This window comes from Strix uralensis, chromosome 3, assembly GCF_047716275.1.
Source record: "Strix uralensis isolate ZFMK-TIS-50842 chromosome 3, bStrUra1, whole genome shotgun sequence".
Lineage (NCBI taxonomy): Eukaryota > Metazoa > Chordata > Aves > Strigiformes > Strigidae > Strix > Strix uralensis.
Window position 1 is genome coordinate 73,152,764 of NC_133974.1, and position 19,591 is coordinate 73,172,354.

General features: G+C 39.7%; 1 protein-coding gene across 2 annotated transcripts; it reads right to left on the reverse strand.

Moving 5' to 3' along the window:
- Nucleotides 1-2,740: 2,740 nt before the first annotated feature.
- On the reverse strand, nucleotides 2,741-19,271 carry IYD (iodotyrosine deiodinase). Of its 2 annotated transcripts, none has more exons than XM_074864792.1 (5): nucleotides 18,803-19,271; nucleotides 9,474-9,668; nucleotides 7,252-7,411; nucleotides 5,236-5,392; nucleotides 2,741-3,334 (listed from the first exon to the last, which is right to left on the reverse strand). In XM_074864792.1, the coding sequence occupies exons 1-5, from the start codon at nucleotides 18,981-18,983 to the stop codon at nucleotides 3,152-3,154; spliced, it is 876 nt and encodes a 291-aa protein (XP_074720893.1). In that variant the 5' UTR covers nucleotides 18,984-19,271; the 3' UTR covers nucleotides 2,741-3,151. The 2 variants fall into 2 exon arrangements, with proteins under 2 accessions (XP_074720893.1, XP_074720894.1); XM_074864793.1 differs by lacking the exon at nucleotides 18,803-19,271 and adding an exon at nucleotides 9,754-9,838.
- Between the last annotated feature and the right edge of the window lie 320 nt (nucleotides 19,272-19,591).

Sequence of the window (19,591 nt, forward strand, 5' to 3'; positions counted from 1 at the left end):
GGTATAAGAAAGACAGTGACATGCTGGAGCAAGTCCAGCAAAATCCACCAAGCTGGCCAAGGAGCTGGGGCACACAGAGCTGTGCTCAGTCTGGAGAAGAGAAGGCTCAGGGGAGACCTAATTCCTGTCTGCAGCTACCTGATTGGAAGATAGAGAAGATGATGTCAGACTTCTCTTGGAGATGCACAGCAATAGGTCAAGAGGCAATAGACACAAGTTGAAACATGGGAAACTCCCATTAGATAGCAGAAAACCATTTTTTTACCATGGAAGTGAACAAATACTGTACAGGTTACATGAAGAGGTTATAGACTCTCCATCCTTAGAGTTGTTCAGGATTTGACTGGACAAGACCTTGCGCAACCTGATCTAACTCAACCTGCTTTGAGCAGAGGTTTGGAGAGGTTGAACACTGGAAGTCCCTTCCAACCTTGATTATTCTGTGATTCTAGAAAAGTAATATTTAGAGCAAAGTTTTCTAAAGGGCTCAGTTCCCATCTGAGTGGTATAGTCATTTTCTAGAAGAGGTGGATAGAGTAAGTCCAGAGCCTTTCAGAGATGTGGCCATAAGATATCATGGGGAGAGATGCCAAATTCCAGCATCTTTTGCTAACCCTGTCAAGTCCTTTAATCTTGATTTTACACATAACAAGGGGAGGAATATAAAAATTCAATCCCTTCTGGTTGTGTGGGAGACATTCCTCCAGAATGTTCTGTTCTGGAAAAGCATTGTTCACCCAAACAAAGGAAAAATCCCTAGTTAAATGTTAACCTTAATTTTATTTAATAATGTTCTGCATGCAAAGGCAAAATCTATTCTTATTTAATTTGTGTTTTAAGTAAAGACTGCACACTTATTAGAGAACAGTGGCAATTCCAAGTAGGCTTGTCACAACAGGAGCAGTAACATAATTTATACAAGACTCTGCAGTATCATCAGCAGTTGTAATACCACTGGAGTATTTGTGTTTAAATAAGCATTTGTATGGGAGAAAAAAAAATGCTTCTTTTACTTATTTTTTGTGATTCCAGAAGTGCTTTCCTGGATAGAATCTTTCCCATGTAGTAGGTGTGAGGGCTTGTTTTTTTTCAGCTGCTATGTGTATATTAGTTTTCAGAATCAACACATGGGGGAAAAAACCACCATTAATCTTTGTTATAAAGAGGTATATTGGTACATACCAATGTTTGTTATTGTGACAATTTTTTGTATATTTTAAAGTGGTTTAGTTCTTTGGGTTTTTTAATTATGAAACCATACTAGAAATAGCATTATATATGCAGGCTCCTGCTGTTTGAAACTGAACTAATGTGGTAAACTTTCTCTGAATATTGTTGTGGAATAAACATGCTGTCTATTTTGCAGACCAAGGCCAGGCAGAAGCCGTTATTTCTGTAGCTATAGGAGAGATTGCAAAGCAACAGAGGTTAAGTCCTCTATCAATGTGAACTCTGAATTAAAACAAACATAATAGGGCTTATATATATTTACAGCAGGTACCAACTGCTTTGTGAAGGGGCCTGATATGGCAGAGCAGCATCTGCACAGAAGGAAAACTTGCTACAGACACTTTAGTGTGTATTGTTGATAACTAGGGACCTGCAGCTGGTCAGCCTTGGCTTGGTTCAGCTCATCCCTCTCTCCCTGACTAGCTTTTAGACCTTGCAAGTGTGTAGACACAGGACTTCTTTTTTTATTTTACTGTAGTTATAAAACCTCATTTCAGACTAAGTCTGCGTGATACACTCTTCCTGCCATTGCTGTACTACTGAGGATGTGAAACAGGGCCAGTAAAACAGGTGAACACATAGCCATGCCTGCTAAATACCAGCAAAATGGACTGGTCACCATTGGGTGACAGAGGCATTGACACTGCAAAAAGCTATACCTCTGCAAAATATTATCCCCTCCACTTTCTCAGCTGCAACAGGTCATGTTAAACAGGACTGACTTCAGACGAGGTGCAGCAAGTTAACCCGAGCAACCCCCAAGGAAGGCTGAAGCCAATTTGTCTGAAGTTGCCTGAAGTTACATGCAGCAGGGTGGGAAAATACTTCACAGAATATAGACAGCTTCAGGAAAGGACGTCTGTTTCATTGTTTTCATGTCGTGCTGCCCACCAAGCCGGCAGGAACAGCAACCCCACGAGGGGGCTCTGCCAGCCCAGGGATCAGCAGCGTCAAGCCCTGCAGTGAGCAACACCCAGTGGTGCCCACTCACGTCTTGCCTGTAGACATGGCTTGCAGTAGGGAACATTGCTTTTGTGGGAAGCGGCCTTAAAACAAACCTAAATATGCCTGATTTGGTGTGACTTGAAAGCACCTCTCACGTGCCAATGTCTCTAAAGTAGTTTAAATTTCAGGGTGTTAAACTGGTATAGTTGTAAGTATAAACCGGATAACCAGAAGAGTAGTTCCCCCTGGGCTTCTTCCAGTGGAAGCAGAAAATATAGGGGCATGACTGATAGCTGCCATACGATCTAACTCTGCCTGGAACATGTATAAAGAAATGGTAGCAAGGAAATTACTTGGATGCCTTGCTCCTGCCAGATCTCCCCCAGCCAAAGACACTTGTACCAGCAATAGTTTAAGAAAGCCTGGTATAGACAAGGTTTTTGAGATCAATCAAGTAGGGAAAATGCTACTGTATATGAGAAAAATAGCTTCCTTCTATGCAGAACTGGACACGGTGAAGGGGAAAGGACATTTAAATAACACACACTGATCAAGATAAGACAGCTGAATTTGACCTCTTTATATCTTTTAACACAACCTCCATTAAAATTCTGAAGTGAAAATAACTATGTAATGGTAATCACAAAAGTATAAGGAGAATATACATTCCAATTCAAGGAAAGATTTGTCCCTACAATACATAAGAAAAATCAAGCGATGAAGGTCGTTTAAATGCCATTGTATGTGTCCCCCGGAACAACTGCCTGGGATCATTGGTAATAGCACCTGTCAAATGCACAGTGCTTGACTGCTCAGTGCTATTAGTAGATTACCAGCATTAAAAGAAATACAGGTGCAAACAGCCAGAGCAATAGTGATGTAGGAGGACAATACACAGAAACAGCAGTGACAACTTCAGTGGGCTGCTGCTTACTAGCTGGCAGCAGGGCTGTGCTCCTTCCTCGTGGTGCTGGGCTCACATGACCACCATTATGTCTTCCAGCGGCTTTCGGGTCAGTGCAGGCACAGTGGCATCTTTCTTGGGATAGCCAACAGGGAGCAACAAGAGTAGCTTCTCGTTTGCTGGGCGCTGGAGCAGCACTCGGAGTTGGGGGCCACAGTTGAGGGGTGTGGAGGTCACTGTGTACAGACCTGCATTCTGCACCAAAAGAGACAGCAACAGAGTGAGATAGAGGTCTATACTCTGTCTTTGTACCCATTATTCCCACCAGACCTGAACACATTCTCCTATTGACTAGCCCAGAAATGCCACTTTGTTAGACTCTGCTGCAGGCTTTAGAACATCTGACATACTAACAGCCTCAACAGTACCAGAAAAGATGCCTGCTTTGCTTACAGAGAAGTACAGCATTTCTCCACCACAGCAACAGCACGTTCTGCCTGACATGTCAGTATGCTGTACAGCAGGAGCCTGCCTGCAGTTCTCAGTGTAACGGGGGACCCATGGCTACCGTGAAGTCAAGAGGCAGTTGTGGGGATATCATTGGAATATCATCCCATGGGGTTCATCTGGCTCATACAGAAAAATGTTTCGGTTCTTGCCTCCATGCAGCCTTACAGCTTTGCGAACATTTGTTCCTGCTCAAGAGCTGTACCTCATGTGGACAGGGGACACAGGCTCTGCCTCAGAAGTTGTTGCAGCAGTCTGTTGACATCTCTCACAATGGCCAATGTTCTGGCTTACATCAGAACCCCAAAACAAGTCTATGTATCACTTCTCTCATATGAAATCTCACAAAAAAAGCTAAATAATGTGACAAATAGTAAGTATCTGACATTATCCAAGGTATGACCACATAGCTGAGGTGCTTCCTGAGAGTTGCACATGTGGATTTCAGTCTCTCCCTGCATGTAATACAAGCATTTCGGGAGGCTTTGAGATACAAAAGTCAGCCAGGGAGAGGTGCTCAGGCAACAGGTCTCATGTTAAGTAATCTCTATGATCTTCTGAAGAGGAAAAGAGCTAATAGTGCGGTGCTGAATGTTATGAGACCATGTCACTGTATCCTTTAATGTTGTCAATTAGTTTCTAGGAGCTGGGAAAGAGATGGCACTAAGGAGCCTAACAGCCTCAGAAATCCCACCTGATGGTGGGCTGGCTCAGAGGAAAGTGGAGCCTTGTCACTCCTACCGCTTCTAAGGCACTAGTGACACCCCATTCCCTGTGCATTCTCTTTGCTTTCAGCTCCATGGAGGGAAAATACAGAGCAATGTGCAGCCGCAGAGCAGCAACACCCCAGCAATGTGCTTCTGCACTGCTCACTTCTCTGATTCCCCATCCTGAGGATCCTCCTGAGGAGCAGCAATGCAGGAAGTGTCACTCAAAACAGAATGGAGGAGAAATGGCAGTTCCTGGCAGGAAACTGGCCTAATATAAGAGGTTGCACCTTGCTGTTATCCTGCTGACAGGCCAAGCTAACTATTGGACTAGCTTCACTATTTAAACACTTGTGTGAGTACATCAGATGCAACAAGCAGAACTGAGCACTGAGAAACCCCTGAGAGAATCCCACTGGCTGATGTCAAGCATGCTGAGCTTTAGAAATAAATTCACTTTCAGAAATGCCTCGGTAAGACTGATTGAAATGGTACAGTCTGTTCTGTAAAATATGTCCCTGATTTTTTTCCCAGCATTGTGTACTAAAAATGATTTGGGGTCAAGCCATTTTTTAGGAATTACTGAAAAGAAGGGGCCAGCGTGGCACTGCACAGCCATGCTTGGGTAGTCTGTAGACACTGTCAGCAAAAGGTAGAAACCACAGGGGTTGAAGCCTGTGCTAAGAGAAGAGTAAGTAAGCTGCATCACATTTTTCTTCTTGTTAACCACTACTGAGAATAGCAATCACCTTCTCAGATGTAGGCCTGTGCAGAATAGCTTTAAAACTCAAAACTAAGACATATTGCCAGGAATTGGAGTACTCCAGAAGACTGATAATGTTAAAATCTAAACTGAGTTCCACCCTCATTTGGGCAGAATAGTCTTGGTAGGTAATCCAAACCAATATATTTACTCCCAGTATATCACTTCTGTCAACGTACCTGCAGTGCAGCAAGCAGGATACCACAGGCAATAGAAACACTGATTTCATTGTAGTAGTGGGTCTTCTTTTTGCCATTTGGAAGCCGCCCATATACCTGCTTGAAAATGAGGATGAGATACGGAGCAGTGTCCAAATACTCTTTGATCCAGCTTGTTCTGCAAAAGAATAATGTTTAAGACATTTATTTTGCAACTTTTTCGCTTTCCTGTAAGTCACATTTACTGTGGGGCACTGAAGGTACACAACAATTACAGCAGTAGACTAAAGCTTAAAACATTTACTGCAAAGGATTGAGTATTATCAGCTTAAATAGAAACATTTCTGAAAAAAAAAATCTTGAGAGTTCTCAATTTTAACAGATTCAGCTGAGGAGTTGATGCACTCACTCTGAACCATGGAATTGCATAAAAATAGGGTGTAGTTCTTGACCTCTTATCTATGAACTGGCCTTATGAACATTTGCCCTTGAGATTATTTGATTCCTGGAATTTTGCAGACTTGCAGCTCCACCTGTTACCAGCAGTGCCAACATTTTTTGTGATTGCAGTGAAAACTGCTGGCAGAAAAGTTCAAAACTTCTCTGTCTAAGGTATAAACCTAAATACATTCTACCAAAAAAAAATGTTATTCTTTTGCCCTGTGTTCTATTTCAGCCCTGTTAGAATTCATTTGATTCTAAATTTTTTTAATGACAATATATACAGTTATGATGTGGGATTTAGATAAGAAAGTGTGTGCTTTCTACTGTTCTCACTCAAAATATAAAAGAATACTATCTTTTACTTGTTTACATAGCACATAAGCACCTGAAAAATAATAACATTATGAAACAGTAATTTGTAGGCAAATCAACCTATGAAGCTTTGCACATATGCTTCATTTGAAAAGTCAAGACTCAGCAGTGTGTGAAGTTAAGCAAATCAGTCAGACTTCGGGGGGGGGGGGGAGGGGTGGTATCTGGAACAATTCAATATTGCATAATTCAGTACTTGCATAGGGACAAGCCTTGGGGGTTCCCTCAGTCAGCAACAAAGCTCCCAATGACTTTGGGAGCTTCATTGTTCGGCAAACAACAGGAGAAAACTGGGACAAGAGTTATTGCAACAGAGGTTACACAGAAAAAAAAATAACAATCGAGCTAAATGCTTGGAAAAGTTTCCAGGTGGAGAGTATATAATACCTTTTACTGGAAGCAATTTTATGAACCAGCCACCAAGGCACAATTCTACATATATTTTTAAGTTTTTCTTTCCAAACATGAATCTTAGAAATATATAAAAGTGAAAGGGAGGAAGAAATGGAAAAGGATACTATAAGAATTCAAGACAAGCTTCTTTTATCACTTCAATTTTCTAAACTGTGGTGCTTTCAGTAAGATTCCCATCATCCTGAGAATCAAGACAAAGCCATGCAACAGGAAAGAGCTGAATATCTGAGTCATTTATTTCACCTGTTTTCTGGTAAGACTGAAGCACACAGGCATAGTGACATTGCCTTTGTGTGTATCAGTTGGGTGCTGCATCTCACCTGGCCCTTAGAACAAGGCAGCCAGAATTAACATACTGATAGTACTTTTTTTTTTTTTTTCCAGCTCCTGCAGGGTGGGAACTCCACTTTAGTCAGACAGGAGTCTTTTCTTCCCAGCTGTAAACTAGCAAAAGGACAACATTATAGCAACCCTGGCAACTCTCTGGCTGGGGCAGTCTCTGACCCCACCTTTCTTTTTCTGTGATCAGGACAGGGGAAATATTTACCGCTGCCCTCCTGAGCAACACCAGAAAACTGGGGAGACTTCAAGGAGAATGGACTTGAAAGAACATTTTTAAAACAGGGTTCTAAAAATTGAGCTGAATATTTTCAGGGTTGGTTTTTCTTTTTCATCCTGAAAATAAGTGGAGAAAAACAGGAAAAAAAAAAAAAAAAAAAAAAAAAAAGACTAAAATTTCCCAATATAGTTTTTCTATACTAAAACACAGCTCCCTTCAAACCCCTTAGCCAGCTGACTTTTTCATACCTCAGTCTTTTCAGGTCATTAACCCATCTGTCTCCCATTCTTTTTTTGTAGTTTATTTCTTCTTCTTCTTCTACGATCTCACGGATCTTATGTTTTAAATATGGATCTTGCACTACCACGAAGGTCCAGGGCTCAGTGTGCGCTCCGCTGGGTGAAGTACCTTCATACAAAAATGGGGAAAGTTGAAAACCCAGGAAGGAAGGTGTGAAGCAAGGGGTATCAGCTCTCCCTTGTGGGCTTTCAGGCTGGCCAACAGAGCAATGGGAAAGCAAGTGGATGAGATGGGAAGAAAAGGACTGAGAGAAGTTGTGGAGGACAATCCTGTTCATTTCTTTCTTGAAGAATGTGAAGTCCCATTCAATGACAGAAGTTAGTCCTTTCATACAGCCATTTTACAGGAAACCAAAGTTAGGGATTTGTAAAAATTCCTTTGTGGTTCTTATGATAAGGCAGTATTATGGTGCATAATATACTGGTGCACATATACTGGTGCATATATACGCACGCAGTAATGTTATTGCAAAGCACTATACAGAAAGCAACACACCGTCTGAATATGCACCCAACTCTGAGACACAGTTTTAGCTGAAGGACAAAGCTAATGGCTTTCAGGAAAACAAGGCTAAGTGACCACCCGCAGGAGTCTGTCGCTGACTGACAAAGATGAGGAGCTGCACAATGCAGACATCTGCCATATAGCATACAGATTTGAGTTTGTTGGCCCAAAGACAGCTGGTGTATGTAGGTGTGCACATATTAAATCTGCACTTGCTCATTCAGCCCTGATCATTACACATCAACACCACTGGAGAATATTTTAACTGCCTAAAGGATGAAAGCCAGAAGCTGAAGAATATAGTTATTTGTGCAAGTTCACAGATAAATAAGTTAAGGAGACTCTTTAGATCTCTCTAGCCCCTCATACTCATTTTAAAAATATTTGAAGGTCTTGAACACATACAATATTTGCTTACCTAAGCACTGATTTCAGTTTGAGAAACACTGAATAAGCAGCTTGAACTATCTTTTATATTAAAATGTGTTTATATTGTGAACATTGTCTTTTCTCAGGTTTGGGTAACAACTGATGACATTTATGCTTTGCTTTGTTTTCTTTTTCTCTACACAGCCCAAAGTGTTCAGGGTTACTAAGTACTTCATCTGCACTCCAGACTTGTTCACTTTGCTGCATTTGCCAAAATACACTCAGTGTTTTAATGACTCCCAGCTAATTAGAGGAAGATGGAGACTCATTACAGTGCAGTAAAAAAGCTGCTTACAGTTTTTAAAGGGAAAACAATGCACCTCAAATGCTAAGAATCTCTATATTATTAATCCTGCTAGAGGCTACTGAACTTTTCTCTAAGGCAGCTTATGAATATTTTCTATACTTGCAGCAGCTGGTTCATAGAATAAGAGAAATAATGAGGGTCAAAAGCACTCCTGGCTGAAGTCAATGTTAGTAAAGCAGAGATGAGATTAGGCCAGGACATGACAGTAATGATTTGAAACACATAAATTCTTAAAAAAAGGAAACTCATTTCTGACATTCAGTCCAATAATCTCAATCAGAGTCCGCAATGTAACACTCCAGTCATATGCAATAGGGGCCCGACACTGATGTTGAAAGGACTGGAAAAGATTTTTTGTTCTAGACTAAAAGTTTTTTCCCCATAATAAACCCCAACCATTTATATCAACTGAAATATTTCACATGCCTGAGACAATTTCATCAATTTGCTTGGGGAAAAAAAAACAACCAAACAAAATCTACACACAATAAATATCATCATAACGCATGAAATTTTAAAGCATGTGAAGTACGCATGGTTTAAAATTTTGAAATAAAACACTTCAATATTTCTATTTGAAAGATGTCTCACTAAACTGCACATCAATTTTATTTTAAATAACATTTTTTAAAGCTTGAAAATGAAATGTTTTCTTTCATGCTGTTGAAATGCTCTTTTTCCCTTTTGGGTGCACTGCAAATACAAAGGAATTGGGAATGCTCCAAACCAGTCCCTGATATATAGTTGTGCAAGCTGAGTAATTTCCAATCAATCAATTCCAATCAGCTCATTCATTATGGCTAAAGGTGAATCTGGGAAAACCATAAGCCAAATGCCAATTTGCTTGGCTTTTCCACATCACTTTTACACAGTTGAACAGTAGTGCCGATCCTTTTTTTTAATCAGGCCTTGAACCACTCAGTACCATACCTGCTGTTCTGATGACATTATCGATAACCTCCCTGGGGACCATCTCATCACTAAGAAACCTGACAGACCGTCTCTTATTAAGAAGCTCATAAAACATCTGTGACCTTTTAATCATTTTGGCCTCAGAGTAGCGCTCCGCAAAGAAGGGGATATGGGCAACATTTTCATCAAGTCCTTGCCACTCTTCATCAACCTCTGCAAGAAAATAAAAGTGGTTAGGGTTTTTTTTTTTTGCTGTAGAACACGATTTATATCTTTGGCATTCACCACCATAACGCACTCTGTCCTGCACCGGCATACATTGGGCTTCTACACCACTGCAAAAGCAAAGTCTGAGGTTTCAGTTGACACAACTCATTGATCCCCAGCTCCAGCTACTGAATAAACACCTTGTTTAAATACCAAGAAGCAGGAGGGTCCTGGCTGGCTGTAGCAAGCATGATCCACAAAGAAGTTACGGCCTTCTCCACTTCAGTTTCAAGCCTGCCTGTAAAAACAGATTACAAACTGAAAGAGCAGTGAAAAGGTGGCCAACCTTTCAGCCCACTTTTCTCAGTTGGTAAATGTGAATATGTGCATTCCTTCCTGAGCAGCCTAATAAGAAAAAAATCAGTTCAATTACTGAAGTTAAGGAGTGGGCTTAACTACCCATATGTGTAAAATCTCTTCTGAAGACCTGAATGTCAGCTTTGTCCATATTCATGTTTCATACCAGAAGCATTACAAGTCTAGGCTCTGCACAAATGTGACTTTGTGGTTAAGTTCTTTGGTTTCACAATACTTTCAGCATAAGAGGAAATGGATGACAGGCATCTATACTTAGGATAACAACATATCAAATGTAAGATATTGTGTTCCTTGTCTTTAATTTAAGAACTCAAAATGGTTCTTCATTTTGCTGCAATCTGTCTCTTTGGGGTTTTTTTATACCACAAAATGCATCTTCTGTTGTCTCTGAGATCTCCTCTTTCTCACTGGCATTCCTAGAATCAGCAGGGATAACATTTTTTGCAACCGTGATGTGGAAGTTAAAGCCATTTAAATTTTGCATTTTGACTAGTCAATAGTATTGAGCAATCTGCTATAGAGGGCTGAGTCAGGAAAAAAAATTCCAGTTCATTTTCAGTCACCATTAGGCTATTATTCCAGGATCATAGTAATCTCTAGTGCAAATTCAAACAGTAATTATTTCTGTGTTTTAGTAGCATGCAGTTGCCTTAGAGACCAAGCTGATATTTTGTTCATTTTATAAACAGCAGTGAAATATTCACAAGTGTGGCACAGCATGTGCAAGAAGCTGCAATATATCCAGCTTCATATGTTGAATCTAAACAGAATGATTCTGGTCTCCAAACAACATACATTTCATTCTGCATACAAAGAAGTCACGCAGAAAATTTGTTTTGTTTAGCATTTCATGCCTGTGTTAAGCACTCTCAGTCACAGTCTGCAAGGACCTGGCTCCAGGGTAATGGGAAGCAGTGACCCATTGCAGAAATTATTTTTGTGGCCATCTTGCACACTCAAACTAAAAAAGGAAGAAGATGCCTCTTTCTAGCGTTCCCTTTGTGGTTTACACTTAGTAAAGTAGATTATTTACTATTCAGTAGCACCTGACTGACTAGGACTTGCCCTTTGCTAGGATTCTGGTGATGTTCTCTTTCAGAAACTTTCACACACCCTTTTTTGCTGTTCCTTCTCCACACTCAGTGAAGGGAATACCACAGGGTTAAAAGGCTATGTTTGCACTCGCAAGTAGTGTGGTACAATAGGATGTTGAGAGGAAGAGCTTCTGCCGGAGAGCCGGTGTTCAACATCCTACATGTTTTAGAATGGTAGGGTAGCTGGGGAGGGGAGGCGGGGAGGCAGTTAAAGTTCTGCATCCTTCCCACCTCTTCCACACTATGCATGGTATCATAGGATGCCATCTTCAAGGACCACTATGTTAAGCTGGTAAAAGCCAATATGCAAAACCTTCCACAGACAGAAGTTGATACAATGATGGCTGGCAGCCAAAGGATTTGAGAGAAAAAGTGATGACCCAATAATGTATAAAACCCTAAGGGAAACAACAGGGAGTTGGGAGTTGGAAACTCATAAACCCTTTCCAACTTCACTGAGGACTGTCTGGCCAGTAGAGAAATTCAAAAGGTGTCCCTTGATATAGACAGGACAGAAAATGATGCAAGCTTTGGGCACATAATATCTCCTGCAAGCTCCTCTCAAAGGACTTACAGGCCTGGAAGCTGGATGGCCTCCTGCAACTGTCTTGATTGGTCCAAAAAATTAATTCTCCCTCTCCACATCCATTTTATGTATAGCAGTACTGAAACTACAAGACAGATATTAATTGCTGAACTAAGATTTAGCAGTTACACAGAACGACACATCTTAATTTTATCTGTGGGCACTCATGTAAGAGGATTTTCTTAATGAGAGAGATACTTTCCTTATGATAACAAAAAACTTCCTGAAATCAGCTGAGGTTCTGCATTGTCTATCAGAAGGCAGAATCTGACCAGAAGTCTATACTGAAAATAGGTGTTGGATTAATGTCTTGGTGAAAATTTCAGGTCAGATTATACTATTTGTGCTTATATCAATATGCTACAGTGATCATCCCTATCCATTTCACAAATTTATAGTGTTGAGTGTCCTGCAGAATAGAAATAGACTATTTCTAGCCTAGAAACAGTCAAATAAAACTAACTCCAGGACACAATAGTTCTTATATGCTCTCACTATTTACTTTCTTACGATGAGCTTTTTATCAAAGTTCAGAAAGTAGGAAATAGCATACATTCAGTGTACTGTACCTTTTATTCAGCCACTGATGGAGGAGACTCGATGGTCTAACCTTGGCTCCTAGGCAAATCCAAGCCCTGCTTCTGTTTTTCTAGTATTATTGCAAAACTATCAACCACCATTTTGAGTTAGAGATAACGAGGCTAGTCTATAAAATGCTGAAAATCTTTACAAAGGAGGTTTTTCAAATCAGAGCAAAGGCTGCAGGTAGTTTGTGTAATCTCTGTACCTGATTTTGAAACACAAGGAGATGAAAGTCGGGTAGGTGATACACCATTAATACATACATGAATGTTGAAGAACAGAAGGATGAAGAGCACAATTAAATTACTTATACGGATGAAGACAGTAGTCAGATAACTGACTCAGATATGTACTTAATCTGGAGAGGATGCTGCCTGTGGCCAGTTGAGTGCAGAGGTGTAGACAGCAAACTGGACGAGCTATCAGTGTTTGTACAGGACATGAAACAAAACATGACACGAAGGGAAGAATAAAGATGCAATAACAACAGCAGTACCTGCTTTGACTTGTGCAGGAACCATATCAATAAAAAATAGGTAATAATTGATGTTGTGGTAGATTGTAAAGAAATGAAAAAGTAGCATGCCTTAAAAAAGGGTTGCTTTTTGAGATGCATTGTCTTCTGGGAAGCCTACAAAGGCCCCCAAGCTCACATCTAGATCAGGACATATCTTTAAGAGAGTTATATTGCCTCAACCACATCATTGTTATGAAGTACCTGGCAGAAGCATAGCTTTCCAGCTATAGACCAAAGAGGAAATATTATGATAATACTAGAAACCAGACTTCCCATCTGAAGCATCCAATAGCTTAATCAAATAACCTGTTCTTCTCTTGGTGCAGTTCACTCTCTTAGCTTTGGTTTCAGTGAGAACGGAAAGTGTTACCAAAAAAAAAGTACCCCTAAACTGAGATTATCAGTTTATTCAATTTAATTGACTAAATGAAAGGGTAAGAAAAAGTAGGTCTATAACTGTGGATTTCAATTTTTAAGAGAACAAACTTGGCAAAAATAAGGGATTAAGAAAAATTAAGTTGGAGAATTCAGATTGAAGAATTCAGGGATCAGGAAGAAGAGAGATTTGACATTTCTTTAAATCAGAGGTATAAAAAACATCTTAGATGTAATTGAATATCTCAAATGATCTATAGGCAACTTGGAATGGAAGAAAAGGATTAGTAAACACAGAAACCTAGACCTTGTAAGACAGGAAGTATAAAACTTACAATATTACCTAAGGTCAAGACGAGTTAATTTTTAAGAGGTTTGTTTGCTTGTTTGTGAGGGATTTTTTTCCCCATGTAAGTAGAAGAGAAGAAGTGAAGCTGCTGTGTGGTCAAGATGGTTCAACTTATAGTAACATGGTGAAAAAAGAAAAGTACTTTCAAAGATTTTGAACATGGGACAAAAATGAGGTGACTAGTGAGAATGAAAGTGTGAGCTTTCGAGCTTGAGTTTCGTAAGAAACCTTTAAAACCTTAATACATTCAAAACGGAAATACTGGCTGAGGCAGGAGGAGAACTCAGAATTGAGAGAACTGACACACAAAACCAAAACTCTCCTGGCAATTTATTTTTTTTTTGATAAATTCATCTATTATTTATTATCTTCCACCATGTGTCTACCATTCATTCTTAGCAGTTAACATTAACCATATGTTAAGCTAAAATCATTATCAGCACCATCTGTTTAGTGCATGCTCTCTATATCTTTAATTGCTGTGTTTAGACATATTCCTGTTTGTATGGTCACGTTATACAATACTACAAATGTCTTGTTTACATCTCTGTGTATTCCATCATTTGATGGACAACAGACATCTTGTTAGTCAGTCTATTATCTTGTTAGCCACATTCTCAAGATTGCCATCAATCCTGTTGTACATTTACAATAGTCATCAGGCTTCCTGCTTTTTAAGCAAATCTGAAATGGTTTTGGCTCAGATATCCCAAGTGAAATCTTATTTTAAAAGTACTATTTCTCTGACTCTATCAGAAATTTGTCTCTGGATACACTTTAGGATAATGTTTGTGTTCTTCCCAGCAGTTCATACGGGAGGTTATAATCAGCCTACAAACCACATAATAAATTTTGCCTCAGTTTGTAGCAAAAATTCTTACCATAAGTTCCTAATAACAAACTCACACTGAGAACAATGACATGTCATTTCATTTCTGTTGGCCACTTATTTTACCTACACTGACACTTCCCTGTGTTGTTCGTTGCCAGTTGTATGTCATTAAGAAATTTCATGTGTACACTCCTTGGTTTTATGCAAAGACCACTACATAATATTAACAACTGGTCCTGAGACTGATCTGTGAGAAACCTCACTTGTAACCTCAGTCTAGACCAATGTGTTTGCTTTCCAAATCAACTCTTTCAGTTTCTTCTCTAAGGAATTGCTTCCTATGCATAGAATTCCTCTCAATTCTCTTTCCCAGTGTAAAGACACGATACGTAGGAAAACAATTAAATGTATATAAAGAAAGCTTTCAGATCTTTGGACTTAAAATGCTGAGCAGCTGACCTGTGGTTTTTTGCTTGATTAATGTCAGACTGATACATAATTTGCTACTACAGGAATCCCAGTAGTGAATCCAATCCTGAACTGACTGTGTGGCTAATAGCGAACTAAAAGAGATGGAGTGCCTTACTAGTGGGTCATAAATAGTGGTTAGCAGGCTAATCCTGGAAAACTCAAGAGCTGGTCAGGGATCTTAAGCAAAAGTAGTGTCAACTAGGTGAGGCAGACCCTGGAAGAAAGAACTCAACATGAAAACATTGTGAAAATTACCTCAAACTGGAATACAGTTGCAGAAGGTTTCTTAAGATCTTCAGAGGAATAGAGTGACTGTTTTATAAAGAGAAGATTTACTGGTTTACCTAGTAAAAGGAAAGCTGAGAGGTAATCTGATTGTTGCTTATAAACCACAGGAGGATATACACCAGGCTGGAAAAGTATCCTTTAAACAAGAGGATGGAACAGGGAAAATGGGTATAGAGTAGTATTAAATAAGTTTGGGCAGGCAGGGGAGGATTTTTATCCCATAGCGTGAAGTTCTGGAATAGCCTTCCAGCAAAGTTAAAGAAACAGGGTGAAAAAAGGCCAGTTTTCATGTTCATTCAGCTGACGACAACGGCTGGTAGTGTCTGCAGCAGCAGCAGGGAGATAAACACAATGATGCATCATGTTCATGTAAGTCTTGAGTTCCTAAATGACACAAATCATGAACTGTCATTGAATTGGAAAATTAAACTGCTACTGCCTCATTCATGTCAGTAGTATTATTAAAAGATATGGGAAGCCTTTGAACTTGGGGGGAGGAGAAATACTTCTAAGTGGGAGCCGTCTATTATAACTCTCACAAGCAATGAGCAGTGTATTTTCAGAAGAGATGGAACATTTGGGCTTTTGTACATTGCTTTGTAGTCCTTAAGTAGAGTACATCAAAAAAGTCCCCACAATTAAATATGTAGTAATAAATGTCTTTGCTATTAATCTCTGCAACTGTTCCCCAGAGTTACAAGGATACAAATAAAATTCAACCTCATCCTCCACACCACTGTAAACTTGGTCTGTATTTACCTTATTCATCAATTGTCTTGATCTGAATATATGACCAAGAAAGTGACCAGTATACAATAAGCTCCCTGGGCTAAAGACTGAACTTGTCTTTGCAACAGTCCAGATCTAATTGTGTAAACCTGAAGCACTGGGAGGTGAGGCACCACCGCTTTGGGATCAGATGCCCACCACTAGAAGAGAGCCCTTGTTCAAGACAAGGCTGAAGAAACATCTTTTTCATCTGTATCTAACTGGTAATCACACATGGCCTAATGCAAGACGTGGCCAGATACACACATACAGACCATTCTTGCCAATCTGCAGCACAACAATATCTCATTCTGGATCTCATATCGAAGGAAAAAGTTACAGGACAGATGGGTATGTAAACAAATCTGAAGTACTGCCAGCTAAGGCATTAAACAATTGGACTCGGTGAATGCTTTCCACTTAACCAAAGAACTGGGTTTCTGGCTGCTCTGAGAAACATCCTTCTCTTCAGCTTCTGAAAGCATAACACAGAGAAGCTCAGGAGCACATGGCCCTCCCTCTTCTATCCTTCACCGCCAATAAGTGACTCTGCTGCGTCTGCCCAAGCAGCTCAGCTAATTACACTGAATGCTTTGCTGCTCAAAGGCATGCCCCTCTCAGGGGAAACGTCCCTGCTGGTGCCACTTCAGGGAAGGTTCACGGGGCTGATGTCGCCCAAGTAAGTTCCGTGCTTTTTCTTACAGAGCACTTCACTCTCTTGGCAAAGTGCCCTCACTGTGGTCATGGACATGTATCGAAAGACTTGGTCTTCAGCTGTCCCTTCCTGTCAGGGGGCTGTTCAAAATTCAGCTTGCTCACCTACGGCAACCCTAGATTCTAGCTTTAGACAAGGTCTTAAAAATATTTCATCTCACCTAACTCAAATTCTCTTCAGAGGAACTTTATCTTTAAATACAAGCCAGCTTGAGGCTTTTAAGTAGAAATGAGATTTTCTGGTAAAGTAAGATATATTAGTAAAGTAGCAGAATTTACACAGGTAAAATACTCTTCACTATTAAGAAAATCTCTGTTTACATCCATGTTTCCATTTCAGCATCTAGTATAGTCAGTGAAAATTTTAACACTGACAAGGTGAATATGTCTTGATCCTTAATTATTGCATTAGCAGAGTAGCAGATCCTTACCAAGGTGGCCATATTCCCTTCTCACTTAGGCTGTGCTTTCCTCTGCTGAAGAAAAACTTTCCTAAGCATGATGCAATTATTTTAATTTTTTAGAGATAAAAGACATGCCTGTTTTGCAAAGATGTTGGTTTGAATCACACACCATTAAGGGAAAGATGATTATTTGTTGTTAAAAGCAAACATAGCAAGAAAACCTAATTTAATGTTGAATGCCATGGTGCTTTGAGAGAGGTTTTATTTAAAAATAAATAAATCTTTTAGTAACAGCACATACGTGTCTATCTACCTGTCATTTTTTTGTAAGCAATTTTAAACTAGTAGTTTTGACTTTAGCAGCTGAATAAAAGGGAAAACAACTAAGACAAAAAGAATAACATTTTCTATATGGAGCTGTGGCAGTGAGACTCCTTGTTAAGAGTTAATAGGTTTGTTTATTTAGAGGATCTACATTTTTAAATTGATAGAAACAGCTGTAGTCAAAGATGTCACAGATAATTCATAGATTATCACTTGAACTACCCACAGGAATTTTAATTTGCAGCAATTTAACTGAACTAGTGCACCATTAGTGACAAAGGAAATATGGGGTAATTTGATACAGAATCTGTTTTGCATTGAGCAAAGGAGAATATAACATATGAACTAATTTTTAAAGAAATTTTGTGTATTTGGGAAATAGTCAACATGGTTTAAAATGTTCCAAGTATCAACTATTTCTGGCAACTGATACACAACACTAACTCAAAGTACACTGAACACTGAGAAATAAAGAGAAATAATGGTTCTTAGAAATAGGCATATGTGCAGAAAAACAATATAAGTTTCAAGATTCCTAGAAGCGGACTCAGGAAATGTGTCATTATGGGACAAAAGCCACACAAAAAGCCTTTGAAATCAGCTTGAGAAAAAAAAAAGCTTTATTAAATGCAAGTTTAAAAACTTCATAGGAACAGAACTCTGCAGATTTTTATTTCACAAGGAAATAAAGGGAGCTTATGGAGGATAGTCAGAAAGCAAAAAGAAGGAAGGGCACGTTTTGGGCTCAGACTTTTGTCCAAGCTGGGCATCAGAAATCACTACTGAAAAAAAAAGAGGCGTTCTGTACAGGCTCAAATATGCAGCTGAAGGAACAGATTAGCACCATCACCGCATTTTGTTCTTAAACATTTGATCAGCATAGCTCCCAAATGACCCCAGTGCTAATCCAGCTAAAGCTCTTATGGACATTCTCAGAAGTCACAAATGGAGGACTTTTGTAATAACTGTAATAAACCCATTTCTAACTTTTCTGCGGGTACTGAGACCAAATATGTAGGATGAGATGTCTATGAAATCAGCTTGCAGATAGAAACTCTCTGCTCAGGTCTTCCCTTTGCTCACACTAATGAGGCCTGGCAAGAGGCTGGGGAGACTTCAGCAGTCTCTCCTTTCTTTCCCTGCATTGTCCAGAGAGTCCCTCATGGGTCTGAAATCTGCTGTACAGAGGGACAGACAGGGGTCTTTTTGAAAATGCATTTTGTTTTTGCAGTCTGACCTGTGGGATCTGGAGGAAATAGAGATTTACACCAAGAGTGACATGATATGAGGACAGCCTCCTTCCAGGGACCTGACAAGTTCAGGGCACAGCAGCAGTGAAGGACTATGCATTGCTATCACTGTAGAGAAGTCCAGAAGATCGCATCTCCTTTATTCATATCAGCAGATATTCAAAAATTCAAACTACAAAAATGCTCAGATGAATATGATTTTTCTTACCTTCTTCCTCTAAGTGGTGGTCAGTGCCATCTTTTAAATCTTCATCCACCCATGGGCGAGATAGAGGCTTGCTTTTAGTCTCACATTTGTCCTTCTCTTCGTTAGTCTTTTTCAGTATTACCCCAATCAAAACACATATAATGGCTATGAAGACTGGAGTTAGGGAAGAAAACAGTGCCATGACTATGGAAATGTGGAGACTTCCTCCCAGGTTCAGTAGTTTCTCTCGAAAAGGAGAGGTTGAAAACAGAAGAGCAGAACGGCAGTAAGCAGAAAGGGGTGGACCTAAGGTTCAGTCCTCGGCCCTATCCCACTTCTACTTTTCAGCCACCACCCCCACAATCTCATCTGTGATGTTTTCCTGCTGTTTAGCAGACCCAGGTTTATATATTCTAGAGTAAGAAACTGCTTATAAACAGCAAGCAGATGTACTGACCATATACAGACACATAAATGCTGTCTAGTACAAAAGAAAAAAAAAACCCCAGACTAAGGCAAAACACTTCTCCCCCCCTTATTTTTATTGTTATGGTGATCCCAGTTATCTTGCTTGTAAAAATGATTATGAGAAAGAGCCAAGTAGGAATGTGACTTTTAAAAACTGATGGTATCTCTTCAATGTTTAACTCATAAAATTAGTCGTATTGCACATATCCCAGGAAATCAGAATATCACCAATTGAATATCAGCTTGCAGTGCCACCCTTGGCTATGTAAACAGGTCAATAAAACAGATAAGTGAAGTGGCAACATTACCTCCGTATGAAGCATAAATGAGATGAGTCACAAA

Excerpts from the sequence above, each read along its gene's own strand:
- IYD (XM_074864792.1), bottom strand. The coding sequence starts at position 18,983 with ATGGCACTGTTTTCTTCCCTAACTCCAGTCTTCATAGCCATTATATGT. Across the intron at positions 5,393-7,251 it reads AATGACCTGAAAAGACTGAG|AACAAGCTGGATCAAAGAGT; the intron begins GTATGAAAAAGT and ends ATTCTTTTGCAG. Across the intron at positions 3,335-5,235 it reads TCCTGCTTGCTGCACTGCAG|AATGCAGGTCTGTACACAGT; the intron begins GTACGTTGACAG and ends CTTTTGGTGCAG.